Source organism: Trichophyton benhamiae, assembly GCF_000151125.1.
Source record: "Trichophyton benhamiae CBS 112371 chromosome Unknown contig00209.0, whole genome shotgun sequence".
Lineage (NCBI taxonomy): Eukaryota > Fungi > Ascomycota > Eurotiomycetes > Onygenales > Arthrodermataceae > Trichophyton > Trichophyton benhamiae.
Window position 1 is genome coordinate 203251 of NW_003315086.1, and position 26488 is coordinate 229738.

Sequence of the window (26488 nt, forward strand, 5' to 3'; positions counted from 1 at the left end):
CAATAGTTCCAGTCTCAATTTCTTTTGTTGATGGCGATAAAAAGAGGTCGAGCGCCTTCCACGTGACCACCTTGGAAACCGCGTCTTCCAGCGCGTCGAAGTTGCTTTGCAAGCAGAGAACGAGAAAGACTTGACCTTCATTGTTTCCCTTGGACGCTGCGAGGTGCTCTGTTTACCCCCTCGGCTTGAATGCTATCCATGGATCATTGCCGTACAAGCTTTACCAGTTCCTGACTGAGCTGGACCAGAGTTGGGATCTGGGGGGGTTGTAAGTTGTGACGGTCATCATGGGCATTTCGGGTATGTTAAGAGGTAACACCTCCTTGGAGATACAGCTACTAACCATACTTGCAGGGCTCCACGGGCTGTTGAAGTCGATCCAGAAGCCTTGCAATATAAAGAAGTTCGCGGGTCAGACTCTCGGGGTCGATGCATATGGATGGTTACATAGAGGGACAATTGCGTGTGCATACGAACTGGTACTCGGCAAGCCTACCACAAAGTACGCTCAAATTTTTCACAAATATACGACTCCCAAACAAGGCTAGGTGCTGACCTGTAGGCGTAGATATGTTGATTTTGCCATAGGTCGCATACGGATGCTTCAGCACTATGGAGTTACCCCATATATCGTGTTTGATGGGGGGATGCTGCCTAGCAAAGAGGCTACGGAAGCGTCTAGGGCAGCCAGGCGAGAAGAGAGCAAGAAATTAGGTGAAGAACACATGCGAAGAGGCAGGACTACTGAGGCATATCAAGAATTCCAAAAGGCTGTTGACGTGACACCCTACATGGCCCGCGTCTTGATTGAAGAACTGAAGAAGCACAAGATCAAATATCTCGTGGCGCCGTATGAAGCAGATCCCCAATTGGTATACCTGGAGAAACAGGGAATCATCAATGGAATCATCTCAGAGGACTCTGATATGCTTGTCTTCGGTGCCAAGCGGCTTCTGTCTAAACTCGACAAGAATGGCGACTGTATAGAGATCAACAGGGGAGACTTTACTGCTTGCCGAGATATAAGTATGATAGGCTGGACTGATGAGAACTTTCGCCATATGTGCATTCTTAGCGGCTGTGACTATCTCACTAACATCCCTAAAATGGGACTGAAGACTGCATACCGGAGTATCAGGAAGCACAAGACAGTGGATCGAGTTGTCAGGATGGTTCAATTCGAGGGATCAAATCGTGTGCCTCCAGGATATCTCGATAACTTCAAACGAGCAGAACTCACTTTTCTGCACCAACGAGTGTTCTGCCCCATTGCAAAGACCTTGGTTATGCTTAACCCACTGCCGGACGGCGGGAATGGAGAGGATATGCCCTACATCGGTACTCTTCTAGAGCCCCATGTAGCCATTGGGATTGCATGTGGTGACCTTGATCCAATTACCAAGGAACCCATTGAGCTCAAACGGTTGTACCCAGAGCGAGAGAGGCTGGTCCGAACTGGACGACAATCTATCACCTCATCGGATGAGAAGAAACCCGTCCGAGAGATACAGGAGTTCTTCACACCAAAGCGCATTCCGCTTTCTGAGCTGGATCCAAATTCAATGACCCCTTCATCTGGACCAAATCGGCCATTGATGGGTCGTAATGGTGGCCGATACTCCCTAGCTGCAAACCGGGTATCGACTCCTCCCAGTATCACCAGAAGTGCAGCCTCGATACCAAACACGCCAACTGATCGTGCCCGGCGCGCAGAAGCGTTCCTTAGATCTGCCTCCGAACTGCCGCCCCCTCAAGTTCAGAAGAGACAGCGTCTCTGTTCGGATGCTAGTGAAGAGAATATCACGGGAGCTATGATTGAAGTGAGCCCCTTCTTTGCCGGCTCCGGACAATCACCTTTGTCTCGCAAGGACACCACAAGCAAAAAGCGGAAGAGCAGCAAGCTCCATGTTTTTTCCGATCAGGAAGCTGCCCTGTCTCCCAGTCAAGGCGTAGCCAAAGAGATTGTCGCCGCCCCCAGTTCCACACAGGCTTCATCATCGAGCCGGCCTCTTCCTCCGACTTTCCACGCCGAGTCTACCCCCATCACCAATTTGCAAGACAGTTCAACCAAATCATCTAAGAGAGACTCGCTCGTGGCATCTGCTTCAGCCAATAGTCAGACTGTAGACGCTGATTCCGACCCAGCACTATTCGAGAGTGTACTGAACTACAACATAGAGCGCCATAACCTGAATCTACGAGAGAAATATGCATTCAAGCCTTCGGGTCAGAGCGAACCTTCCAACAGTCCATCCGGGAAATCCCTGAAGCGAACTCTCTCCTCTCAGCTCCGAGCAACGCCATTGCAACGGCTGAAGCAAAATGCCCTTTCACGGTCAAAGTCCATGACCTGTCTTCAGCCACCAAAGCCCACTGATGATAAACCTGACGATGCAGCTGAATCGCCCAAAATCACTGCTACACAGGCAGCAGCCACGCTTCCCGCATTGAAGAACTCTATCTCCCAGGGTGGAAGCGAGGATATGATCATACCAAACAGCGACAATTCGGTCGAGGAAGATGACGACAGCCAGGGCGCCGCCTACTCCTTCGACTTCTCCCAATATGCATTCAAAAAGGCGTAAAGCGACAGTTTCTTTTGACTCTTTTTCATCTTCTTTGGCATTTGGACCTTTTGAAGCCCGCGTCTTGTTGTGTTCGGGAATATAAAATAACACAAACTAGCAGGAGTTAAACGGATCACAGGAGGACGACCGGAGTTATTTTTGTTTTATTGTCATGCTGGAAAAATCCATCTTGAACTTGGCTGACTGGGCAAAAGGCACAGCGCAATTGGCGTCTGGAGAGGATTTGAGAGCGAACAACAAGGGTTTTTGTATGGAGTTTTATGCACTGTTTATGTACTCTTCTGATTGGAGCATTTTATGCTTATGCATGCACGTTAATTGCTTGGCGTAACCTTGACACGTGTCTAGTCCTGATACGGCTAGCGCGCCCCACGTGGTACCTGTCGGACGGGAAGTTCTGCCAAGGGCGGTGAGGCGGCGTTGCCCTGACAACCAGGGCGGGTAAACAAAGACGCCTCGTTGGCCCAGCCACGGACTTTTTGATGCTTCAAAGACCTGGGCGACGGCGATACCCTTCCAGCCACCGCATCGCAGCAGAGAGTCGCTTTCTTTCAAGTGACTTCTTCTCCTTCTTCTTCTTCTTCCTTTTTTTCTCTTCCTCTATTCTCCGTCTTCACAAGAAACCCTTTGTGAAGAAATATCCATCTCGACCGTTTTACCGGCGACATCTACTTCCTTCGCTCGCCACAGGTCTACGGATCTTGGAACGGGTTGTTGGATTGCTTTCTTTCTCTCATAGCTACGAGCTTTGCGATCTTTCTCCTCTTATTCCTTCTCTTGCACCATCCAACACTCACTCACCTCACCTTTACCTCTCCTCCGCCCGTCAGCCAGAAAAGACACTCCTGCTCGAGGCTCCTAACCATCTCCTAGTACCAAGACCACACACGACCCTTGCGACCGCCTTCGTTACGAGCGCTTGAAAAGTCATTGCTGCCCCGAGTAAAGAGGTTACTTTACCTCTCGCGGAAAAAATCAACATCTTTTGTTCGACCTGTGTGCGCAGTGTTGAGTAGGAGTATTCGGCTCCTCATCTGGTTGGACTAGTAGCTGGACAGGCCTCCGAGACCCTGAGGGGCAGGAGTCGGACTCCCTGGGAGGGCCTATCAAGAGATTTGGGAAAGGGAAAGGTTGGGGTATAAGGCTGGATTAGTCTAAGATGCCAGAGATGCGGTTTATGGCGGGAATTGGGCGTAAGTGGCCTTTTATTGACATGGCACACGGCACATCTGCAAGAGACAAAACTAACTTGTTTATTGTTTAGGATTTATCCCCATGGTGGGATACCACCATGTTCTCATGTTATTCGTGGCCATCTCTATTCTACTACTATGTAAGTTAAACGTTTGATGGTATGACCTAGAACAATTGCTAACATAAAGATGCTATCCTAGCTTTGCTACTTGCTGGTTGCTCCTCGTCATCTCCGCAAATACCTAGCATCTTCCTGATATCTATGTTCTACGACAAATACCCGCCTGTAATGAGTACCGCTCAGGCTGATCCCGGGTTATCATCTACGATCTCGAACATAGTGGGAGGTGCTCACTTGGAAGTCCGAGTTGGCTATTTCGGAATCTGCATACAACGAAACGGCGGTGGTTTCCTGTGCAATCAGAATGCGACTATCCTTGCGGAGTCTCTTGGTGTGGAGAGTGACCCGCTGAACCTGATCTGGGTTGCATCAACGTTCAAGGATGCAGTCGTATTTCCATATCTCATGTAAGTGTCTTTGAATATACATATATAAAGAGGAACGGCATAAAACTAATTGAGTTTGACTAGTATCGTGGCGCTGATATTCGCGTTCCTGTCGTTCCTCCTACTCGCAACCTTCCCTGGTTGGCACGAGGAACTCAACAACCAAGGCTCAGACATTGAAGTCAAGCCATTCCCATCCCGCCCGGTATCGCAAGTCGCCCTCGCTCTGATCTTTGTTGCCTCTGTGTTCATCCTGGTATCCGTCCTCTGGCAACACACGGCCTCGGTAGCAGCCAGCACAATAGCGCAAGACCTGGGGAACGGTAGCGTCAAGAGCGGAGTCGGGACTTCAGCCATGTTACTCGGCTGGTTCGGCTTTGCGTTCTTCATCATCGTCTCCATCGGTCTGCTCTGCATGATCCTGAGCATCAACTATTTCTCACAGCTAACAGACGACTAAAAAAAATCTGTCTCTGCTGTTCTTTCACTTGTTTTGATATTTACATTCCCAAGTATATGCCCTCTCTCTTTCTGTTTGGATTGGATTTTCCCTTTCTCCTATGGTGATTCCTTGATGATCTACTATTATAATGGGTTTGGGATCTGGGTTATGGGAACATTACGCATTACGTGCATTTTAGATATACAACGAAACCTCCTCCCCCCCGACAACGAAAAAAGCCTCTATGTCCTTCGACTCCCCCCCTTGTTTACCCCTTTACGCCCCATCTCCCCCCTAACTGTTGGCATGTCCCCTTTCACTTACTCTGATTGATTGATGTTTTGACGCGCTGTACATGAACCATTTTTTCCTTCTTCGTCCGCGGTGGTGTTGGGAGTTGCTTTATTGCGTTTTTTTTTTTTTTTTCCCTTTTTTCTCATGGGAGGGATTCGTCTTTTAATCAACTTACTTCTTGTCACGGCCAGTTATTTATCTACTTTTATATACCGTGTCCGTGATACTTAATGCGAACTGCTGATAAAAGACAAAAAAATAATAAACAATTTAAAGCATCTCAATCGTTATCCGTATATAACATGCTCTTCTATCTGTTGTGAAATATAGAGTACCAGCCAGCTAACAAGCATAATCTCCAGGTATGTAGTATGACCAAGGAGCTCCCAGGCCCGTCGCTTTTGCTGTTGTTATTGCTCCTTCGTTATATATTGTTCCGGCACCAACTGCAAATGTAGTGGCGAGCTTCACTTTTGAGAACAGCGATTTCCAGAATATTGACAAGAAATGTCTCTCGTGATCAGAAAAATGGTGGTCACGGCAGCGGAGGCAGGGGTGTCAGCAGGAGCAGAAGCACTGGAAGGGACCACAGCAGCTGGGACTGCAGGACGGGCGGCACGGCCACCTCTGGTTCTCGTGGCTGGAAGGATGGTTGACAGTGCATGCTGCGAGGCATTGCTGGCGGGGGCGCTGGAGCAGTACGAGCACCCTGGTTTGCCATGTTCCTGCGAGCCCATCCGCTGCGTTTGTTCTTAAAAACTTGCTGTGCAGTCCTCAGCGTCTGGTACGCAGCATCAATGGTATCCTGTGCATCTTCTTCGCTAACTACAGGCAAGGAGATAATCTTGGTGGGCTTTGACGGCTGCGGTTGCAAAGGGAACGAGCTCGGGAGCCACCTACGAAAGACGAAAGACGAAGACGTTAGCAAAGCAGGGTGAAAGCTAGAAAGGAAGGATGAAGATAATTTCTGATCACGAAAATCCCCAGTAACAGATAATCTCCCTGTAGAAGAGTAATGCCCAGTTTCTAGCACCATCGGTAACTTGTCCTGGGATACAGCGAATGTATTGGAGAATTATCAACTATATGATGATACTATCGATGTGCTGTCCGAGTAGAGGAGATTGAAGCACAGTCCAGTGTCTATCACCAAGCATTTCTATAATAGCAGCTTGAATTGGTGGCCATTGCTGAACGAAGGGATCCTCCGGGTCAATAGGGAATGCTCTTGGAAATATACTTGCTGCGTGGTTTTCCTCACTGTACCTAAGACAGGCGTTTCATAGGAAGGGTTCCAATCGAACCCCTTGATTCCGTGACCACAACGGTGAGATGGTTTCGAGCCTTCACCATTTCTTGGGTGTCTCTTTAAACCCCAGGATACTTATGCCGCACATCCCCTTACCTACCCCGTTCAAATTTTCAATAACACCCACCATTTGCATGGCAAGCGCCCCAGCAGCTGTATGGGCTGGAGAACCCTTCTGAAAGCGCAGGAAATTATATCATTGCACGCCTGTGAGCTGTTGGCTGCAACCTTATCCGGTCTGCGGAACATCTCTTGCTTCGCCGTGTGTAATGACTTATATCAAAGCGCTGGGCCAAAAAGGTTCCCGGAAGCCTCCAGTCGGCGGCAGAGAGAGTCGTTATATCATTGACAGGTATGTACCATAGCCCAGCAGCCTATGATCGTAGCGAATAACTGCTAGCAACCCTTGACCCCGTAACATAAGCCGTTGAGGAAGCCATCCCTTTCTCTAGACCCAAGGTAGCATGCGGTGGTAGCCATTGCTGTATCAAACAGGTGAATATTGCAGCATCTTGACTGTAGGTTCATACCCGCCGAGTTCCCTGAACAAGCGCCGGTGAGGAGCAGAAAACTAGATGAAGAATACCCGGTTGTTCTCCTCTGACTTCCAGTGGCCATAGGACTTGCAGAGCAGACACTTTGACGTCTCAAAAATCTCAACTGCAGCTTTGCGGGAGGCCGCCACTTCATTCCCGGTAGGGGCAGTAATTCGACTTGTTGGCTTTCTGTCGCCAGTTCATCTATCGTTTCATTGCGCTGCATTGGGTAGTTATATATTCTAAGTGTTGACGCAAGCGACAGCAATATCCTAGCACAAGCATCAGCATTGAGTTTGCCGCGTAGTCGAGGAACCTGGCTTCGTCTTGAAGCAATATTCTCGATTCATAGTCTCATCCTGTTCTGGAGCTTGACTCTAGACAAAGAAAGGAGTTCCCATCCCTCTGTAGGATGTTTTCCTAATTGTATTGCATATGTCTTAGGCTTCTCTCGGAATTAGCAACTACCAAGGAAGAAATAACACCCACACATACCACCGCGCAAGTCCGGTTCTTGGGATAACGGCAACGATCACAGGGGGTATCCTCCGTCCGGTTACATTCCAAGGACTCCAGAACATTTGGATGGTTTCCGGCTGTATTTGCAGTTTCCTGATCTCATGTTATAGTTCTGGGAGCAACTTTCCAATGGATGTTCAATCTGATCCCTGCACCGCTCCATCTGTTGTATCTGGAATGGTCGAGGAATAGAATAGCAGTTAATCGTGTCGCTGAACCTTGATCCTTTCGAAGCCGATGTCGTTCAGACACCTGCCGTCTCGTGTAGAGATAGCCAATGCTTCTGATGGCCGTAGAGATAGTTCAAGATACTCGTCTAGTTGCTTAGTATCGTCCAAATGTAGGTAACCAGCCATTCTTGGCCGCGAGCTGTGATGGCTGCGTTGTATAAGTTGCCGCGAATGGAGCAAGCGTGAAGATTAACACCGTTTCTGCCACAGCCATATGTTGTCAACGCTCCATCAAGACTTAGGTAGATGAAGGCTGCGGAACCTATATGTGATGTTTTTAGAAGGAGTAGGAAGATCAAGTTGGCAGAGTTCAGGGCCAAAATGGTATTATTGATTGCTGCCGCCCTCTCTACTCTCGCTGCCAATGCTATTGCCCAAGCCCACGATACATCCACAAATGCCGGAGGCCACTCTAGGTGGAAAGGTATCAATATAGAAGATAATAAACCCCCTCCGTGATCTGGGCGAAGGGTGGGGGTTTAGACTTGGGGGACAATGTTAGTAGCTGTTGTGAAATCAACGGTTGTATGTTGAGGGCCACAGTGCACCCTCATCCAGGGTATCAGTGTTGTATCGTACTTTTCAGCACTCCTGTTGGAGATTCATACCAGCGGAGTTAACAGAGGAACAGATGGCGGCCATGAAAGAGTCGAAGCTAGCATTGCTTGTCCGGAATAGTATAAACTGCTGGAAGCTGCATTCGTTCTTCGATTCTCGGAGTTCATACTCAGAACAGTATCCAGAAGAGGACCCAGAAGAAAGGACTCTAGTTCCATGCAATAAGCATGCTTCCTCTTGATAGAACGCTGTGTGCATGCCTTGGTCTAATCTCATTAAGTTATCAGTATAGCCAAGTGCTTGCCGGTACTGGCACTGGTGCATAGTGATATTGGCCCCAAGACGTAGGCTGCAGTCGCTTGGATAGTTAAACATGCACCGTGTATGCGTAATCCAGCTGCAACGACATGTTGCCTAAGTATATCTCGCACCCACCGCCAGGCGGTGTATGTCAACTTTGTATCGTGCGTTTGCAAGACAATAGTTGATGACACATAGAAGTAAAAGGCAGATCATCGTCTGGTTATTGGCGGTACCCATGGTATAAAACGATGCAGCACCATGCTTGTATACTGGGATGAGCGTGCTCAGATCGGGCTACGCGGGCTAGACGCATGATTCCGTGGTTCAGGCGACGAATACACTGATCAAGGTCGTGGGTATTGTGATGAAGTTCATTCGCGAGTCCCCGAGTAGCTGGTTTTCCAGCTTCTCCTCCACCCGACGGCGCTCACTCGCCTCCTGACGAGCACGCCGGGCCGCAGAGAGCTAGCTCCTTGCGCTCTTGGGTCACCATCCACCAAGATATCTAGAACCGGCTGCGCTTGATTCCCCTTCGAACGCCCGGGAGTCTGAACATGCCTGAGACGTCCCACGAATTTGGAGTCGCGGTCAGATATTAACATCAGCGGTAGGCCCCATTCACAGATGATGGCTTTGTCCTGCTCAGGCCGTGTGCCAAAGAAACCTTGTCGAACTATCTCGAATATGAAAATTTTTCCAAATTCGCTGTAGTACGTCGACAGTGCGAAATGGGTACATACCATCTCATAATTCTCCAGCAGCAGCTGGAAATAACCGAAATATTGGAGTGGGCATTAGATCATTCGGATGGCTACAGTGACGAAACGACACTTTATATCAGATGCCGAGTATTTCTATTGCGCGAATGATTCGAGGATATCTGTTCGAGCCGCCCTAGCCCTATCTATTGCCCGCACTATATTAGTTATAAGTAGCCCAAGTCGAGTACATTTGCTCGATTATGCATAACGGCGGCTTAGGAGCGAGAGATGGCGTGGCGTTGTTCCTATGCCGAGCACCGCCATGTACCCTATATGACGAGGGTTTCACACTGAGCATAGACAGTCCAGATGCCAGTCGGAACAAGAAGGCAAAAATAGTGTCGCCGTGAGTAGCTGATAAGACATGATTTCACGTCAACATAGCAAGACCGATAATCAAGCGAATGTAGGCGTTTCGGAGCCAGCCGTAGTTAGGTCGTTATTCACCAGCCGTTGATGCCGATACATTTCAAGTTCTATCAACAACTTGAGTCCGAGAGTCATCCAATCATTGCTGCACCGGGGACATGACAGCCGCCATAGGGTGTCGTAACAGGCATCTATAGATTCCATTATATCCAGTTGGGTAAACACCGGCAGCGCGGAATGCCATTCCAATGACGGGTCGATTGATAAACTGATCTAGCTCTTCTGTATTCTGTAGATGCAAGTTAATGTAGATGATGGTTGTCTACGCGCAAAGCACAGGAAGCGATGAGGGAGCAGGAGAGGGATAACCTCGTAAGGGACCTGAACGCACTGGAGATTGTCCGTGCGAGTCCTGGTATGACGATGGTGCCATCCCTATTCCAGTGTTATGACAACATTATTCACTCGGAGGCATATCAAAGACCAAGGCATCCAAGTCTTTCCTCGTTGATGTTTACCGGTCCGTTTAGGTTGTTCTTGACACTGAGATCACCTTAGAATGATGGAGACGGTAGAGTTGTCTTTACCCCGAGCTATCAAGCGCTGCCCGCAGTGTTTAAAGCCGTATGGCCATTTTGTTGAGGCGACTATGGGAAGGGAGGAGCGTCGTATTCAGACCAGATATAAACAAGGAAGAGTGATAGCTGAGGTAGTAGCATATATATAGCCTGAAGACGACTTGGCCTTGGTATATAGGTATATAGGCATCAGGGCCCTTGAGAATGTCCTGAGAGAATATTTAGGGAAGAAGAAAAATTTGAGAAAGGGGGGAGGATTTGCCTCCTTTTATGGCTGAGACAGGCTATCCAGTCCCTTTGTTGCAGTTAATGGGGTATATTCACTGTCCCAGATCAGCAGCCAAGAAAGAATACCAGCGGTGAAGGATAAAGAATTCCAGGAATACTGCAGTGAAGCCGAAATATTGAATGCAAATGCATTGAATGATAACGCTGTTTACCTAAAGTCAAGTCATCAGCCAACCTGCATGGTGTAGATATGAAAGAACAAACACCGTCGACAGTATCGAATTTCACGGATGCAGCAAACTCCAATACAAAGAGCAAGAAACATAAAGTACCGATACAAACTAAAGCCACGAAAATGGTATCTGGGACTTGGGAAAAGAGAAGAAGAAAAACGCCGCTAATAGTTCATCACTGGGCCACCACCAGGTCCTCTACCAGGCCCTCTCCCGTCCATCATGTTATCGTGACTGCCGGCCGCGACAGCATGGTCATCCAGGGACCTATACCTGGATGCATAGTTGTCTCTACCTCCTGGACCGCGGCCACGACCACGACCATGGCCACCTCTTCCACCTCGCCCACCTCTACCGCGGTTCCCACGGAACGGGGGTGGTGGTCCGTTATAATGGCGATTATTGTGGTTCTGGGGGGGCCTGCCACCTGAATATTCAGGGGCGGGTGGCCGATGCTGCTGCATATCGCGGTAACCCCGCGTAGATGTGTCTGCCTCATCACGAGTGTCTGACTGGAATCTTCTCTTGCCTCCGCGGCTTGCAGCGCCGTTCCGTGCTACATCCTCTTCCTGCACGCGCAGAATAGTCTTCTCACCGACTACCGTGTCGAATACTAGTGAATCATCCTTGGTAACTGGCGTCCAGTTACGGATCTTGTTGGCATCTGCTGGCCGTACGCCTTTGCGCATACCAAGAACGATGATGGGTTCTGGATTATCAGTGTGGATGACCACTGAACTATCGAGCGGGCTTACTCTTGCAGCCCATAGCTTGTGTTCAAAATGGCCTGTGTCTGTGAGACGCCAACGGACGACCTTCCCCAGTCCGCCAACCTTGTCACGGATGGGTTCGGGAGCAGACCGTGGCGTGATCAGGATACTGTTCGACATGAACTTGATTTCACTTGTGTCAGCAACGCTGGATGAGATTAGTGGAAGGAAGATGTTATCTATTATCCGAACAGCGTCGGCATTTGACAGGAGGTACCCTGTGTAGAATGTGGTCTTGGACAATTCAAGTCTGCCATAGGGCGACTTGGTGATGTTTGCACTTGGATTTCCCAGTGATCCATTGTGTGCGTTGATCATACGCTGGATCTCGGCTGCCTCGGTCACTGGAGACAAGTACTTGGCCATCTCCATTACTTGGATCACCTCAGCGGTGATGGGTTTTCGTGTAGCAGACGGACCGCCTGTCGCAGCATCTCTATTGAACTGCTCAAAATATTCACGGAAACCTTTGACACTGTTTGGTGTGAGTTTGGTTAAAGAAGAGGACTAACTTTTTTATTTCGGCTCAAGAGGGCTTCATCCGGCACGAATAACTTACTGTTTTACACGGTCCTCGTAAACCCGGATTTCGTCAGCCTCCCTATACGTACGCATTAGGTCGTCTAGGAAGTTCTGCTTGAACTTCATAGTGGATGCAAAGCGTTGGTTGTTCGGGCCAACTTCTGGCTTCAAGCAGACCAGATCGAAGGCCAACTGTTTACTCTTGATCATGCGTCCGATAAGTTCGGCGAATCCGGCTTCAGACCTGCCTGTCAGAAGAACTGTAAGAGCGTCTTTTTGTTTCATACTCAGTTGAACCAATTGTGCCTTTGGGGTATGGAGTCAGCTCGGTGGTTCACCATTTGGGTAGGTATAAAATATCAGCCACAGATCAACGGGTATCATACTATCTGTTCATTCCACCATCCTGCCCAGGCACGGGCTTCTTCGATCTCGACTCCATCACCTGTTGATCCAAGGATGTTCACATCATGCCACCAGCCGCCCTTTGAAAAGCACTCGTACGATTGCAGGAAGCCTATTGTAGGTCCATTCCACAGCTGGGGGTTGGGTAGAGGGCTTAGAAATACTTTGATAGAGCAGTCAGCCAGCGCGTCTTCACGTCAGACAGCGTATCCAGGGTGTCTCCGTACGGGTGTTGTCAAAATCATAGACGTGAATGGTTTTGATATCCGGGATGGCTGCGAGTATGGAAACGGTTGACCGCGTTAGCTACTGCACTCTTCAACGTCCCACGATAAGGCACGTCTCAATCATGGCCTGCGTTCAGTTTGTAGCACCCACAGGGAAGGACGCCTTCATTAAGGCACGACCATCGTTTCAGCGCGGTTGTCGAGTAGGTCGTCGACTTCTGGGAGTTGAACCGCGCCGGGCTGTTGGCTATAGCTGGCGCCATCTGGGCGTAAGCAGCTGCAAATCTCGGTGACCGGAGTGCTTTGAGCATAAGAGACCCTTGTCAGTCGTGTCGTGCAGTGTGTATCACGAACGAGTCGAGTTGAGCCGTCGAGATGCCTGAGATCTCATGCCGCCGCAGCTCGTTCGCTGACTTTCTTCTTCTTCTTCTCCTTCGCTTGCGAGAATCCAAGAAACTTCGAAAGTTTTTCCAAGTTGAAAAATTCATTTTTGCTTTTTTTTCTCGTGACTTTTTGCAAAACGGATTATATAAGCAGTATGTGATATTCACGTGACTCTTGCCGAAAGAGGAAATTCCTGACCTCGACTTCATATTTTCTATTATTTACTGCATGATTCACGCTTGAGATGCGTTCCAGATGGCCCAGGATGTCGAGGGGAGCCGGGATGTGCTGTGCAAGATGATAGCAGATGTCCATCGGGGCGACCAGGACGAGAAAGATGAATGCAAGCCGTGTGTAATTTGTTTGGATAAAATTGAAGAAATATGCATTGCAATTCCATGTAAACACTCCAACTTCGACCTACAGTGTCTTTTGATATGGCTGGGCCAACGCCCTGCTTGTCCCCTATGTAAGTACGATATTCTACTTAACCTTGACACATTTTTAATCATAGTCTACAGGCCAGACGGCAGTGACCGGAGTGAAATATGATATACATGCCCCAGATGGGGAGAAGATAATCTGGATACCAACTTCTCCGCCCACGGCAAGCAAAGAAAATATCCATGGTCTTCGAAGCAGAAACAGACGGAGAAGCAGACAGCAAATTCCTCGTTCTAGTAATGAAGACTTGGACTCTGCCCTGTTGCGCCGTCGGCATATATACCGGCACCAGCTGTATAGTCTACGGGTGGGCTCAAGCAGACGCACGGGTTACCGAGAAGTCACCCCTCGCATGATTGATCGAGATGAAAAACTGCTCTCTCGGGCTCGCAGGTGGATCCGGCGTGAGCTGCAGGTATTTACTTTCTTGAATCTGCCGGAGAGCGAAAGGCAGGTTGACGGGGCTGTTCGAATCGGGAACCCAGAGTATCTGCTTGAATATATTGTTGCCGTCATACGCACGGTTGATATAAAGGGCAGTGCGGGACAGGCCGAGATGATGCTACGGGATTTTCTGGGCAGGGAATACGCTTGTTTATTCCTACACGAGTTGCAGTCCTGGCTGAGAAGTCCGTTTGAGACACTCAGGGAGTGGGATGCAGCGGTTCAATACGACGAAAGTGGGATATCATGATACAATATGTACTATGTACTATGTATGGAACGCTAGAGTTATGCTATTTATATACGGGATGATGCTTATGCCAGTCATTGCGTCGTTCAGGGTCATTATTTACGCCATTTCACCGCCTTCCGAACCGGCTGCCTCCTTTCTGGCCGCCTCGGCTCCGAATCTTCAACGAGCGGTAATTGGCGTGGGCTTCCGCCTTGATCTTTCTCGGTTTCTTCTCCGCAGTGGTCTTGGATACAGACTTGACCAGGTTCTTTGGATTCTTTTCGTGGTTCTTGGGGATATATGCTTCATCCCCATCTGGATCATCACTTGAACCATCATCATCCTCTACTGGAGGAGCACCCGTTTCCGCAGCAGCGAGTTCGTCCTCACTTTCTTCAACCAGAGATTCCCATAACGGTTGAGCAGCTGGTTTTGTACGAGATGGCTTGAGACGAGACAGCTTGGTCGTTCGTTTCTGGCCCTTCTTCTTATACGTCTTGTGCGTCTTTGACGGGGACTTGTGAACATCACCATCTCCATTATCCTCGTTATTGACCTCCTGCTCCTGATCCGAGAAGATCTGCGTCTCCTCAACACGGTCTTCGGACCGCTCCTCGACCCCCTCTTTCTTCTCCGTGTTCTGCTCCTGCAACCGTTTCGCAAACGAACTGATTCCCTTCCCGAATAACTTCTGCGGCATACGCGCCGCTACAGGGCCCGGGCTATGCAGGGTCGGTACATTATTCTTCGCTCTGGGAGAGAATATGTTCTTCCGCCTTAAGAACGAAGGCGTTTCTGAAGTAAGACCCGCGCCGCCAGCAGCGTTATTATCCTCTTCTTCCTCGGGTATAGTCGTGCATCGGTTCGCGGTGGGCGTAGCGAAGAAGCTCGCCAAATAAAACTTGCGGGCCGATGATAGCGGTGTCGACGCGTATCTCAGTCTTCGTGCTGTTGCTGGTGTCCCTCTACTTGATGGTGTGCCGGGTACTTTCCCTTTCCTCGATGGGGTCTGGGCCACTCCGACACAGTTGCCATGAGCATTATCATTCACGACAGACTGCCTTGATGCCCTGGGCGTCTTCTGGGCAGGTGAACCAAGCAGGTCGAACAGACCCAACGCCTTCCCATCTCTCTGCGGTGTAGGCCCAATAGCTTCGTAGAGAGGCAGTGGATCTCGTGCACCGTTCAAACAACGGATAGTCGAGGGCGAGTCATACGGGTCCAGTCGCGAAGGGTGTGCCTCTCCTACTCCTGTTGTCACGGATCTGCTGGGTGTGCATATCTTTGGCTTTGCGGTGGGTGAATCATCTTCGAACGGACAGTGTCGTTTCGCGCGCTTGGGTGTCTGCTGGTCTACTACAGCTGACTTGGCCTTTGCTTTCTCTTTCTCTTTCTCCTTATCTGTCTTCTGCGAGCCGTCTGATCGTAGACGTGCGTATTCCTTGTACTTTTCAGCTAGTAGTTAATTAGCATCATGCTTCTCTGCTTGGTAGATAGCCAGTGGTGACCTACCGATTGCTCGGTTGTTCTTTATGTCCTCGCGTCCTGGCTTGCGGGAGTTCTGCAGTGTGAAGGTCTTCTCCCATTGCTTCAGCTCGGCCCGGAGAGAAGTAGCTGCATCTGCATCCGCACCTGCATCCATGCTCGTCTTATTTCCAAACGCTGTCTGCAACCATCCAAGTCATGTCGTCTTTCTATCTGTTGATTCTCCCGCGTAAATAGGAAAACGGGAAAGTCGCGGTTCACGCATACGCTTAGTCATCAACCGCGAAATCGTCACCAGCCAATCGGAAGCGAGATATTTCTTTTACAAACTTAATGATTATCAAAAAGTCAGGGTTGATAGATAGAGACAGTCAAAATTCAGAGATATAAGACATAAGGCGTTAATTCTATTGGTATTTTGAGGCATGTATCGATTCACAGATGGCAACAGTAGAGTAAGCAGATGACCGTGGGTTGGGTTTATTGTTGTACATAAGGAAACGACATGATGATATGGTGTAAATGAGTATGGAAACAAACATATGAAAATGAAATATGATGGGTTCGGCCAAGATGAAAATTTACAGTATGGTCGGGAGTGATGATGATGGTAAAGGGGTTAGGGTGGGTTGTTGTTGGTCGGTGGTTGTCTAGCAGAGGAGCATGCGGCGGGGGTCCTCGATGTACTCCTTGACCTTGACGAGGAAGGTGACTGCTTCCCGGCCGTCGAGCAGTCTGTGGTCATAGGTGAGGGCGAGATACATCATCTATGGCTGTTAGTAAGGTGATATGTTGGTATAGGGGGGTAAGTGGCTAGCTTACTGGTCTGATTTCGATCTTGCCGTTGACTACGACGGGCTTGTCCTTGATGGCGTGTAGGCCGAGAACACCGGTCTGGGGAAGGTTGATGATGGGGGTGCCCATGAGCGAGCCAAAGACGCCGCCCTGGAGAAGTTAGTAGAGAACATAGGCTAGTGTTTAGAGGAGACTTACGTTGCTGATGGTGAAGGTGCCGCCGGCCATATCCTCGATGGTGAGCTTGTTGTCGCGGGCCTATACAGGTTAGTTTCTGCATAAACTAAAAATAAATTAAGGGAGGTCTACCTTCTTGCCGAGATCAGCAATGGACTGCTCGATCTCAACGAGACCCATGGTCTCGACGTTGCGCACAACAGGAGTGACAAGGCCCTTCTCCGTGGCCACGGCAACACTGATATCGACGTAATCGCGGTAGACGATGGTGTCACCACCGTTGGGGCCCTCAATCGAGGCATTGACGGCGGGAACGTCCTTCATAGCGAGCACGCAGGCACGGGAGAAGGCGGACATGAAGCCGAGCTTGACGCCGGTCTTCTTGAGCACGTCGTCCTTGTAGAGCTTGCGGAATTCCATGAGCGAGGACATGTCGACTTCGTTGAAGGTGGTGAGGGAGGCAGCGGTGTTCTGGGACTGTTTCAGGCGTTCGGCGATACGTAGGCGCATACGGTTCATTTTTACCTACACAAGTTAGAACAGGCGGACTGAATTTAGATGCCAGATTAAAGAGTTAGCCTACCCTGCGCTCTTCTCTGCTGCCAGGGGTGGATTTGGCAGCTTCTTCGGGAGCCGGAGTCTTCTTCTCCTGCTTTGGAGCTGGGGCTGGAGCAGCCTCCTTCTTTGGCTGTTCCTTGGGCTGCTCCTTGGACTCTTCCTTGGGAGCAGGGGCGGCAGTCTCCTGCTTGGGCTCAGCGGGCTTGCTCTCCTCAGCAGCAGGAGCAGCAGCGGCAGGCTTCTCCTTGGAGCCCTCTGGAGCAGCACCGAGCTCGAGACGGACGAGGTCCTGGCCGACGGTGACGGTGTCTTCCTCTGCGGCGAGGAATTCCTTGATGGTGCCGGACTCGGTGGCATTGACGGTCACATCGATCTAATCACGTTAGCAATAATCACACTGCCTTGGAATGCTCGATATACACACCTTGTCGGTTTCAATGGTAGCAATCTCCTCGTCCTGTTCGACGTAGTCACCGATCTCTATAGACGTTGGTTAGCAATAACTAGAGTAGTAATACAGAGCCATGCAGCAAAGTCATAGACCCACCCTTGGAGAACTGCTTGAGGGTACCCTCTGAGATGGACTCGGCCATCTGTGGAACCTTGACAATTGCATCGGCTAAGGGTCATCTGTCAGTCAGCTTCCGGTTTATTTCGTCTTGCTGTTATAATGTGAACGGAGTATGATGTACCGTAAGTGCGTATCTGGCCGATGGATCGAGGCACGACGTATCTACCACAACACAGCAAGTCAGAAGAGCTATAGAAACAGAGAATAAAGGCTAGCTTACTGCGACTTGAAGGAGTCCAGACGGGAGAGCGAGGACGAGGCGAGTGGTGTCTGTCTTGATGCCGTGCGCAGTGACGAGAAGCAGCGGCAGGTCTGCGGCCGGACGAGCGCAGGCGTCTGGCGCAGGACAGCACCGGACAATTGGGATATTCTCCTCGAAGCCATGGCGGAATTAAGTATTACTCTGGTGGCCTACTGGCGTAGATGTAGAGGTCGAAGTAGAGAGGTAGAGTGAGGTGAAGAGAAGTGTTTTTTTTTCTTGTCTTGCTTTTGCTGCAGGGCCGGCGATGTTTTATGTTTTGGGCTCCGTCGACGATGCGGACGAAACCGGAATATCCATGTTCCAGCGACGAAGTCAACCTCACGACCTGCAGCATCGCAAGACGAAGAGAAGACGAAGAGAAGACGAAGAGAAGACGAAGAATTCAGAAGCCATTGACATTACTGCTGCAGCCATGGCCCGCCACCCAGCCTTGTAAGTCCTGCTGATACCATTGAAGAGAAAAAAGAGAGATACTGACTGAGGGCAGAGTCCTGTACAAACGCGCGCTGAAGCTGTCGCTTGACTGGGCCGTCCACCGCAACCTCTGGCGCGGCCAGGCCGTCTACATCCGCTCGCTCTTCGAGGCCAACAAGCATGTCCGGAATCCTCACGACCAGCGGGTGCGTTATACCTTTACTCTTTACTCGTTGTTGTTTTTTGGTGGTGGTGGTGGTGGTGGTGATGGTGGACTAACAGGTGTAGGTCCTGCTGCAAGAAACAGAGAAACTGCTGGAGAAGTGGAAGCATCCCGACCCTTACCGGGCGCCAACAGCCCCAGGAGGTGAGTCTAGTCGTCTGTTACTCTATTATCATCATACTAACTATTTTATAGGATCCAAGTGGGAGAGAAACCTGCCTGTTCCCGTGCTGAACGGTGCGTATATTTATATATTTATATATATCTCTGCATCCAGGAGTGTCACCTACTAACTTTCGCAGAGCCACAACCACAGCATCTAGCCAAGGTCGAAAACTAATAGAATGTATATTTATCCTTACTTCTACTTCCTTTTCTTACGTAGAATTACTGAAGACAATTGAAGTAAGAGAAAGATAATGTATTATACATCATCATTGCACTGAGTAGTAGCAGTAAAGGTTAAAAGGGTAAAGTAACCACGTAGACCATCCTATCCCACCCCGAACGGAACCATGCGCCGGTAACATAAAGTAAGAAAGTAAAAAAGAGAAAAGGACAAAGACAATTTACATCTCCTGAGAGCCGCCCTTGACGCTGGCGACCTTGGGAGTGGTCTTTGGCAGCAGGTTGGGGTGGATGTATGGCATGACACCACCCTGGGCGATGATAACGTGGCCGAGCAGCTTGTTGAGTTCCTCGTCGTTGCGGATGGCGAGCTCAAGGTGGCGGGGGATGATACGGGTCTTCTTGTTGTCACGGGCTGCGTTGCCAGCAAGCTCAAGCACTTCAGCAGCGAGGTACTCCAAGACAGCAGCGAGGTAGACAGGGGCGACTACGTGTCTTATTAGCAAGGACTATATTTGATATATGTATGTATAAGAGTAGAATGGTTGTCTTACCAGCACCGACACGCTGAGCGTAGTTGCCCTTGCGGAGGAGACGGTGGACACGACCGACTGGGAATGCGAGGCCGGCCTTGGAGGAGCGACTAGAAGCAAGTCAGAGAGATGAAGCCGTAGAAGAGAGCAGGATATAGTAAGAGAGGGCAACGTACGACTGCGAGGTCTTTGCGCCAGAGGCCTTTCCGCCAGACTTGCCGCCAGTCATTTTGATAGAAGTTGGAAGATGAAGTTGAAGAGGTGAAGAAGAAGAGTGACTTGAGCTGTAGCTGGCTGAAGGCTGTAAGCTGAGTAGATGTCGCTGTCGTTGTTGTCGTGAAGATGAAGAAGAGAAGACGAAGAAGAGACGAAGGAGAAAGAGAAGGAGAATCGCTTTATAAGAACAAAAACAGCGCGCGAGATCAACTTTTTTCGCCCCTCCAGATCAATAATACCGGTACCGTCACTTACGCCGCGTTGTCTTAGTCAGCCCTGCCTTTCGCCCGCCAACGCCTAACTTAATCATACAGATCATACGCAGGCGTTACGCGTACTGAAATTCTCGCTCGATCACGCAAAAAAGATCACGCCGACGCCGTCTCGCCCGCTTTATAAAGCTCGCCTTCGCTCTCTTTCTCTCTCCAACTGCAACAACCAGCAACACAGCCAACTTCTGCACTCGACTTCAACTTCAACTCACGACTCTCGTCTTCTCTTCTTACTCTTCTACTCTTACTCTACTTCTCTTCTACTTCATAATGGCACCAAAAGCTGCTGAGAAGAAGCCCTCGACCGGCGGCAAGGCCCCGGCTGGCAAAGCTCCCGCTGAGAAGAAGGAGGCCGGCAAGAAGACTGCTGCCTCTGGCTCCGGCGACAAGAAGAAGCGCACCAAGGCCAGAAAGGAGACCTACTCCTCTTACATCTTCAAGGGTGCGTCTTGGACTTTGGTTCTTATTGCTCGTTCTGCTCTGCTTTGTCGACGCGTATTACTGACATTGGATATGTATAGTGCTCAAGCAAGTCCACCCTGACACTGGTATCTCCAAGCGCGCCATGTCCACCCTCAACTCCTTCGTCAATGGTAGGCAGACTCTTATATACTCCAGCTTCTCCTTCTCATGATCACCGCTAATAAGAGCAGACATCTTCGAGCGCGTTGCTACCGAGGCCTCCAAGCTCGCTGCCTACAACAAGAAATCCACCATCTCCACCAGAGAGATTCAGACCTCCGTCCGTCTCATCCTGCCCGGTGAACTGGCCAAGCACGCTGTCTCTGAGGGCACCAAGGCCGTCACCAAGTACTCTTCCTCTGCCCGATAAACGCCATTCTTGTATCATCTTTTTCTCTTCTCTCTTTTATGTCATGGTCGAGGTGGGATGGGTGTTTCGTGGGCTTGTCTTTTTTACTACCTGTTACTTCTCCTTGTTTTTTACTGATACTGTTACTTTACTCATGGGATCCGGATGGTCGTGTCTTATTTCTTAACGTCGGGCGAGCCGCTTGATGCTTGATAGTGCTATGTTAATGTCATCATTGCCTGTCCATGTCTATACCCCCCAGTATAATCACGGTCACAATCACGATCAAGATTCTATTACTCGTAGATGAAGATCAAGATAAAAAGTGGTACAATAGATGGAAGTCATATCTCGTCAAATGATTCTACCTCCTCTTCGGCGCCCTCACGTTCGGTCTCCTTGATGGTCGGATCGCGGTCAAATACATGGATGATCTTCCCCCTTGCACTTCCCTCTCTCACCCGCTGCTTCAGGTCCTCCCAGTCATCCTCGTCACGCACCAAAAAGCCGATCAGCATGCTCGGATCCATCTCGCGGACGTGCAGTCGTCGAAGGCGCCGCGTGTGGTACGTCGACAGCTCTTCGGGGCTGTACGGATGGCTCTCCTCGTCCCCGGTCGACTCGGCGCGTGGAGTCAGGCAGGGTCGCGTCTGGTGCGGGTCGAGGTAGAAGAAGCTGTCTCCCTGCGTCGCGATAAAGTAGTGCGACGACGACGGCCGGCCACTACCAACACTCGTCAGCATATATATATGATAAATATATTGAATAAGGATAACTCACCCTGCGATGCCGACAGATTGGGGAAAGCGGAGGAGGGCCTTGAGAGAGTCCCAGTAGACAGGAGTAACGCGGTCGATGCCCAGTCTGACTCCCAGCAGGATCAGGGTAGGCTGGATGCCGCCGCCGCTCTCGTCGCAGGCAACCTCCTTGAACTGCTTCTCGTAGATGTCCGACCCGTCACTGGTGATGTACACCCTCAGCCCGACCTGCGGGTTACTCTTCACCAGCGCCTGGATGCACTGCGACGCAGCAGAGGGGCCAAACCACTCGCCGGGACACTTGCCGCATGCCGTTGCTCCGTGGTGCACAAACCGGTGGATCGAGAAGGGAGCCCGTGGGTGGTCGGCAAACAACGACACCAGCTCGCTCTCTTCCTGCACTTTGCTTCCCCGTCGCCAGTCTACCTTATTAGCTTGCATCCTGTTATATATATATAAAGAAAGAGAACATACCACGTCCGAGTCGGAGGAAGAGAAGAGTGTTGGCCAGCAGAGCCTGGCCTGACCGGATCATGCAGCCCCAGCCGGTATCTGATGTGAAGCCCTGGGTGTCGATGAGCTGGCTGCGCAGACGCACACCCAGGGAAATAGAAGAAGAGTCTCCGCTGCCGGTCTTGGGAGTCTTGGGTATGGGCGGGAACTGGGATCTGTATGTTATCCACAGCTTCGACTCAAAGTCGTCTAGGAACTGCGGAGGCCAGGCCGGCGTCACGCTGCTCTCTGCCGTAGAAGAAGAGGATATCGGCGAGGCCAGGTTGACGAACGAGGAGATGGCTGACCCGGGCGTCGGTGGTCCGTCCGTCGATGTTCGTTTCTCTTTCTCCTTCTCCGTGGTGTCTGTAGTTGTAGTTGTAGATGCAGTGGTCTTCGATGTTGATGTCAACGTTGGCTCTCTGTCTCTGTTTGTAGTGTCTGCCGGCTCTCCGGACGACTGCGCAGGACACTGAGTCTCTGCCTGCCGGTACTCGCACCCCAGACACCAGATGGGCTGCCCGCTGTCATCGTTCTTCGGTTCTGGGTCCCAGAAGAACTGGATGATCTTCTTGTACTGGTTGCCCAGGTCGACGTTGTTCATCTTCAGCCGCCGCTGCGTCAGTATATTATTATAACCCGTAGGAAGCATCTTATGGACGGCTGCTCAAGCTCACTGTATCTGTACAAGGTATTCTCTCTGGAGATATAGAAGCTGTAGGAGGGCTGGGTTGGTATAAATATAGGCTGCTCAGAGGCCGGCGGTCATCAGCCAGCCGGTCAAGAGAGAAGCCAACTGCCGCGAGACATGGGCTGCCTTTAAGTAAGGGAGCAGCGGGAGCAGCAAACGGCCATCAACGTGAATGCCAGCAGTGAAGCAAAGCAGCCGGAGTCTTGAGGAAGTCTTTAGAGTCCTAAGGAAGTCCTAAGTGAAGTCTTGAAGTCTTGAAGTTGGTCTTTGGCCGCGTGAACCAAGCAAAAGCAATAAACATGCATCGACATCATAGTTGGTGAGGGAAGATAAGAAAATAGCCGCAAGTGGGGATGTTTGCTTCTTTTGTCTTTTCTGACTCTTGACTTCACTCTCTGAGGGACATCAAAAGGACATTCAGGATAGACAGAAAAGAAACAAACAAGACAGCCAGAGAAGAGAAGAGAAGAGAGCAGACAAGTGTTTGCTACAGGATGCCAGGCAGGCGGCGGCAAAGAGGTCGCAGAGGTGAGTCTGGATGCTGGCAGAAAGACGGCTGGCTGGCTGACTGACTGAACTGACTGACTCACTGCAGGCATCGGAAGGGCCTTTGACAGAGGTGAGAGAGACATTCACAAGTGATGGAAGATGCAGACAGACAGACAGGCAGACAGCTAATGAAGGATGGTAGGCACAGTGGAAGAGCACTACCAGTTCACTCTCAGCCAGGAGGCCCTCAATACTGAACGCCACTCCTTCGAGCGCAGCAGTCGACAGCTCCGCTACCAGACAGTCCAGTTCGTCAGCGGAGGGCAGAAGGAGCCAGACGACCCTGCTGTCCTCAGGAATCTCGATAACCTCGTGCTCGACCGGGATACTACTAAAGAAGATACTAAAGAGGATACTAAGGATGGAGATGTCAAAGTGGACGAAGCAGCAGTGGTCGAGGCTGAGCAGGTAGAAGCCGACAAGCAGGAGAATAAAAAGCCAGAAAAAGAGAATCAAAAGACAAGAAAAGAAGAGAGAGAAGAGAAAGAGAATCAAAAGCCAGGGTCCAGAGAGAAAGAAGAAGACCTCTATGTCATCGATACAGAAGGAGACAAGACGGTGAAGCCTACGCTGCCCAACCCCGTCATCAACTGCGATTCCTCGGATTCCAGCGCAGACGAGGTCGTCTTCACCGGCAGAGTCCCCCTCTGGAGACGACAGGTCCGCTCAAGAGTCGTCAACGATCCTCCAGCAGCATCGTCTACAGCCCAAAGGACACCGCCAAAACGCAGCCATGATGCAGTCGACCGCAGAGACACGGGAATCCGAAGACGGTCCGGCACCAGCAGGCGCAGAATGTCTCCTCGCAGGGTAGTCCTCGAGTTTGGCAACGACTCCGCAGACTCAGACGCCGTGGCAGACTACCTAGCCAACCTCATCGGTGACGACAGCTCAGACAGCTCTGATGGATGGTCCGACGACGAACAGCCGAGTAAAGCCGTCACTCCCAAGACTCCCGGCATGTCTGGCCCAGACGACGTAGACGAAGAAGAGGAAGGCAGCAGTTCCGGCGATGAAGATGATGAAGATGATGATGAAGACGATGAAGACATCGACATCGACTCGGACATGCAGTGGATGTCTGACGAACAGCTCGCCCACCTCCTCGACACAGGCGACATCCCCGACATGGACGCAGACGAGATCGACTTCTTCACCACCCACGGATTCGCCAGATCAGGCGCCGCTGCAGCATCCGGCAGAAACAAGAAGAACAAGAAGAAAGACAAGCGGAAGAACGCCTCGCTGCGTGAACCCATCTCCGCGTCAAAACTCGCTGACATGTTCGAGGAAGATCCCTACGGCGCTTTCGATATCATGGACTACAACCGCACCAGTCTCATGGGCAAGAAGGCCCGAGGCAAGATGCCCGACTTCGACCTCTCGGACAGCGAGCTCGAGTCCAACATCCACGCCTCGTGGGAGAACGACCGGCGCAAGAAGAAGGCGAAGAAGTTGGAACGCGAAGAGCTGCGTGCCCAGGGCCTGCTGGGCAAGTCCGGCAAGGCTCGTCCGCGAGGCAATACGCCAGACGACATTCGCGATGAAATCCGCTCTTTCATGATGTCCCGCACCCAGACGTATGTCTCTACCTTATTATCCTCTACTTCTCTCTCTATTTTGATGCTAACTACACTAACAGCCTCCAACTTCCTCCCATGGCCAAGAAAGACCGTAAGCTCGTCCACGAAATGGCCAACGCGCTCTCCCTCAAATCCATCTCCCGCGGCAAGGGATACGACCGCTTCCCCATCCTCACCAAAACCCGCGGCACGCCCACCTTCCACCCAGACGAGGTCCACGAGCTCGAAGCCCTCTTCTCCCGCAGAAAAATCACTCGATACTCTGACAGGCGTCGCGCGGGGCCATCCGGTGGTGCTCGCTCAGGTAGAGCCCGCGGCGAGACTCGCGCTGCCTCGTACATGGACGGAGACGTCGTGGGTGCCTCTGCGCCTGAGATCGGAGCTGATAACCGTGGCCGCGCCATGTTGGAGAAGATGGGATGGAACACGGGAATGTCGCTTGGTGCCGCGGATAACAAGGGCATCCTCCAGCCTGTCATCCACATCGTCAAGACCTCCAAGGCGGGACTAGGGTAGGCATTTTTACACGTTCACTTCGACTAGTGATCGTTTCTCTCTGGTGACTGGCGTATTCGGGACTCTCTTTTATGTAGTTTTTCTTTTTTCTTTTTTCCCCTTTAATGCAGGCTGTTGTGTGATAGGGTTGATCGGGTTTGGCGTCGGAGATACATAAAAATAACCCCATGATGTAATAGAGGCCGGCTGGTTGTGGTAGCTGTCGATATTCACCCAAAAACATACATACATAATCAATTCAACGCGGTTACAGTTGATTTCATTTTGTAATAGGCATACTTTCATTCTCTATCTATGTCGTCGTAGGCATGCAATAAACGTGCATTCGTATGTCAACGTGTTAGTTATCGGTCAGTCACGGCTTCACAGTATCAATGTACGACCACAACACATGTATGAATACTGCTATTTTACTTGGATATCCCTATTTTTATACTTTAATATGAATATTCCCATCTTATATGACCTATATATCCACTTACGTCTATATCCCATATGTCCGAGATGTCAGTGTAGTTGTGTTCAATATGGTAATTTGTATGTTTTCTGTCAAAAAATAAAAATATCAACTTTTGAAATAAAAATATCCAAAATCACCCAAAATCCGATGAAAACCGCAACACCACCACCACCAGGCCATATTACACGCGGAAACCTGTCCCATCCCTTCCATATAAATGCATTCTACATTCTATATCATATATATCTACGTAGTTCGCGGGTTTGGTAGATGCCGACGCTGTTTTTCTGGAAATCAGAGCAGGGGCGACAGGTAAACAAAACCACAACCCTCAAGTATACGCGATCCGCGGGGGAATATATACAAACTACAGCAGTCTATAGGTTATTAGCACCGTAGAAGATGATTTAAACGGTTATCTGGTTGTGTTGAACATAGGATGTCGGCGTTGCGATACTTCCAACTGTAGCCGTACGCGTTGATAGCTACGTGCAATACCCCTGGATGCATGCTCACAAGGTGCCTAACTACACTGCGACATAAACACGATAACTACGTCTACTCCGCCAATAGTTTAAACCAAGAGATAACAGTCATTGTCTAATTTAATCGCTGCGTAAGATAGATATAGATATATACGTCAAGTCATCAAACATGATTATAGCCGCTAGGAGGGGAGTATATAATCATAATCACA

The 26488-nt window shown here is 50.2% G+C and overlaps 13 protein-coding genes across 13 annotated transcripts; 8 read left to right on the forward strand and 5 right to left on the reverse strand.

The window, feature by feature from the left end:
* Positions 1–599: 599 nt before the first annotated feature.
* ARB_02542 (exonuclease, putative) lies at positions 600–2585 on the forward strand (the record flags this gene model as incomplete). Its single annotated transcript, XM_003011214.1, has 1 exon — positions 600–2585. The coding sequence occupies one exon, from the start codon at positions 600–602 to the stop codon at positions 2583–2585; it is 1986 nt and encodes a 661-aa protein (XP_003011260.1).
* Positions 2586–3070: 485 nt separating this feature from the next.
* On the forward strand, positions 3071–3511 carry ARB_02543 (uncharacterized protein; the record flags this gene model as incomplete). The annotated part of the gene is made up of 1 exon (XM_003011215.1): positions 3071–3511. The coding sequence occupies one exon, from the start codon at positions 3071–3073 to the stop codon at positions 3509–3511; it is 441 nt and encodes a 146-aa protein (XP_003011261.1).
* A 352-nt stretch (positions 3512–3863) lies between these two features.
* ARB_02544 (uncharacterized protein) lies at positions 3864–4749 on the forward strand (the record flags this gene model as incomplete). Its single annotated transcript, XM_003011216.1, has 3 exons — positions 3864–3921; positions 3971–4310; positions 4374–4749. The coding sequence occupies 3 exons, from the start codon at positions 3864–3866 to the stop codon at positions 4747–4749; spliced, it is 774 nt and encodes a 257-aa protein (XP_003011262.1).
* A 3116-nt stretch (positions 4750–7865) lies between these two features.
* Positions 7866–8418, forward strand: ARB_02545 (uncharacterized protein; the record flags this gene model as incomplete). The annotated part of the gene is made up of 2 exons (XM_003011217.1): positions 7866–8043; positions 8243–8418. The coding sequence occupies 2 exons, from the start codon at positions 7866–7868 to the stop codon at positions 8416–8418; spliced, it is 354 nt and encodes a 117-aa protein (XP_003011263.1).
* A 2395-nt stretch (positions 8419–10813) lies between these two features.
* Positions 10814–12226, reverse strand: ARB_02546 (uncharacterized protein; the record flags this gene model as incomplete). The annotated part of the gene is made up of 2 exons (XM_003011218.1): positions 10814–11894; positions 11979–12226. The coding sequence occupies 2 exons, from the start codon at positions 12224–12226 to the stop codon at positions 10814–10816; spliced, it is 1329 nt and encodes a 442-aa protein (XP_003011264.1).
* Positions 12227–13212: 986 nt separating this feature from the next.
* Positions 13213–14095, forward strand: ARB_02547 (RING finger domain protein; the record flags this gene model as incomplete). Its single annotated transcript, XM_003011219.1, has 2 exons — positions 13213–13426; positions 13479–14095. 2 exons carry the CDS (start codon positions 13213–13215, stop codon positions 14093–14095), a joined length of 831 nt encoding a protein of 276 aa, XP_003011265.1.
* Positions 14096–14204: 109 nt separating this feature from the next.
* ARB_02548 (uncharacterized protein) lies at positions 14205–15719 on the reverse strand (the record flags this gene model as incomplete). The annotated part of the gene is made up of 2 exons (XM_003011220.1): positions 14205–15532; positions 15590–15719. The coding sequence occupies 2 exons, from the start codon at positions 15717–15719 to the stop codon at positions 14205–14207; spliced, it is 1458 nt and encodes a 485-aa protein (XP_003011266.1).
* A 493-nt stretch (positions 15720–16212) lies between these two features.
* On the reverse strand, positions 16213–17685 carry ARB_02549 (uncharacterized protein; the record flags this gene model as incomplete). Its single annotated transcript, XM_003011221.1, has 7 exons — positions 16213–16329; positions 16385–16507; positions 16556–16615; positions 16667–17059; positions 17118–17465; positions 17517–17572; positions 17640–17685. The coding sequence occupies 7 exons, from the start codon at positions 17683–17685 to the stop codon at positions 16213–16215; spliced, it is 1143 nt and encodes a 380-aa protein (XP_003011267.1).
* A 484-nt stretch (positions 17686–18169) lies between these two features.
* On the forward strand, positions 18170–18902 carry ARB_02550 (uncharacterized protein; the record flags this gene model as incomplete). The annotated part of the gene is made up of 3 exons (XM_003011222.1): positions 18170–18357; positions 18392–18706; positions 18758–18902. 3 exons carry the CDS (start codon positions 18170–18172, stop codon positions 18900–18902), a joined length of 648 nt encoding a protein of 215 aa, XP_003011268.1.
* A 229-nt stretch (positions 18903–19131) lies between these two features.
* On the reverse strand, positions 19132–19672 carry ARB_02551 (uncharacterized protein; the record flags this gene model as incomplete). The annotated part of the gene is made up of 3 exons (XM_003011223.1): positions 19132–19397; positions 19465–19553; positions 19620–19672. The coding sequence occupies 3 exons, from the start codon at positions 19670–19672 to the stop codon at positions 19132–19134; spliced, it is 408 nt and encodes a 135-aa protein (XP_003011269.1).
* A 113-nt stretch (positions 19673–19785) lies between these two features.
* ARB_02552 (uncharacterized protein) lies at positions 19786–20763 on the forward strand (the record flags this gene model as incomplete). Its single annotated transcript, XM_003011224.1, has 4 exons — positions 19786–19905; positions 20061–20373; positions 20453–20524; positions 20585–20763. The coding sequence occupies 4 exons, from the start codon at positions 19786–19788 to the stop codon at positions 20761–20763; spliced, it is 684 nt and encodes a 227-aa protein (XP_003011270.1).
* A 323-nt stretch (positions 20764–21086) lies between these two features.
* On the reverse strand, positions 21087–22644 carry ARB_02553 (autophagy cysteine endopeptidase Atg4, putative; the record flags this gene model as incomplete). The annotated part of the gene is made up of 3 exons (XM_003011225.1): positions 21087–21330; positions 21523–21922; positions 21975–22644. 3 exons carry the CDS (start codon positions 22642–22644, stop codon positions 21087–21089), a joined length of 1314 nt encoding a protein of 437 aa, XP_003011271.1.
* A 723-nt stretch (positions 22645–23367) lies between these two features.
* Positions 23368–25331, forward strand: ARB_02554 (R3H and G-patch domain protein, putative; the record flags this gene model as incomplete). Its single annotated transcript, XM_003011226.1, has 2 exons — positions 23368–24812; positions 24875–25331. 2 exons carry the CDS (start codon positions 23368–23370, stop codon positions 25329–25331), a joined length of 1902 nt encoding a protein of 633 aa, XP_003011272.1.
* Positions 25332–26488: the final 1157 nt, after the last annotated feature.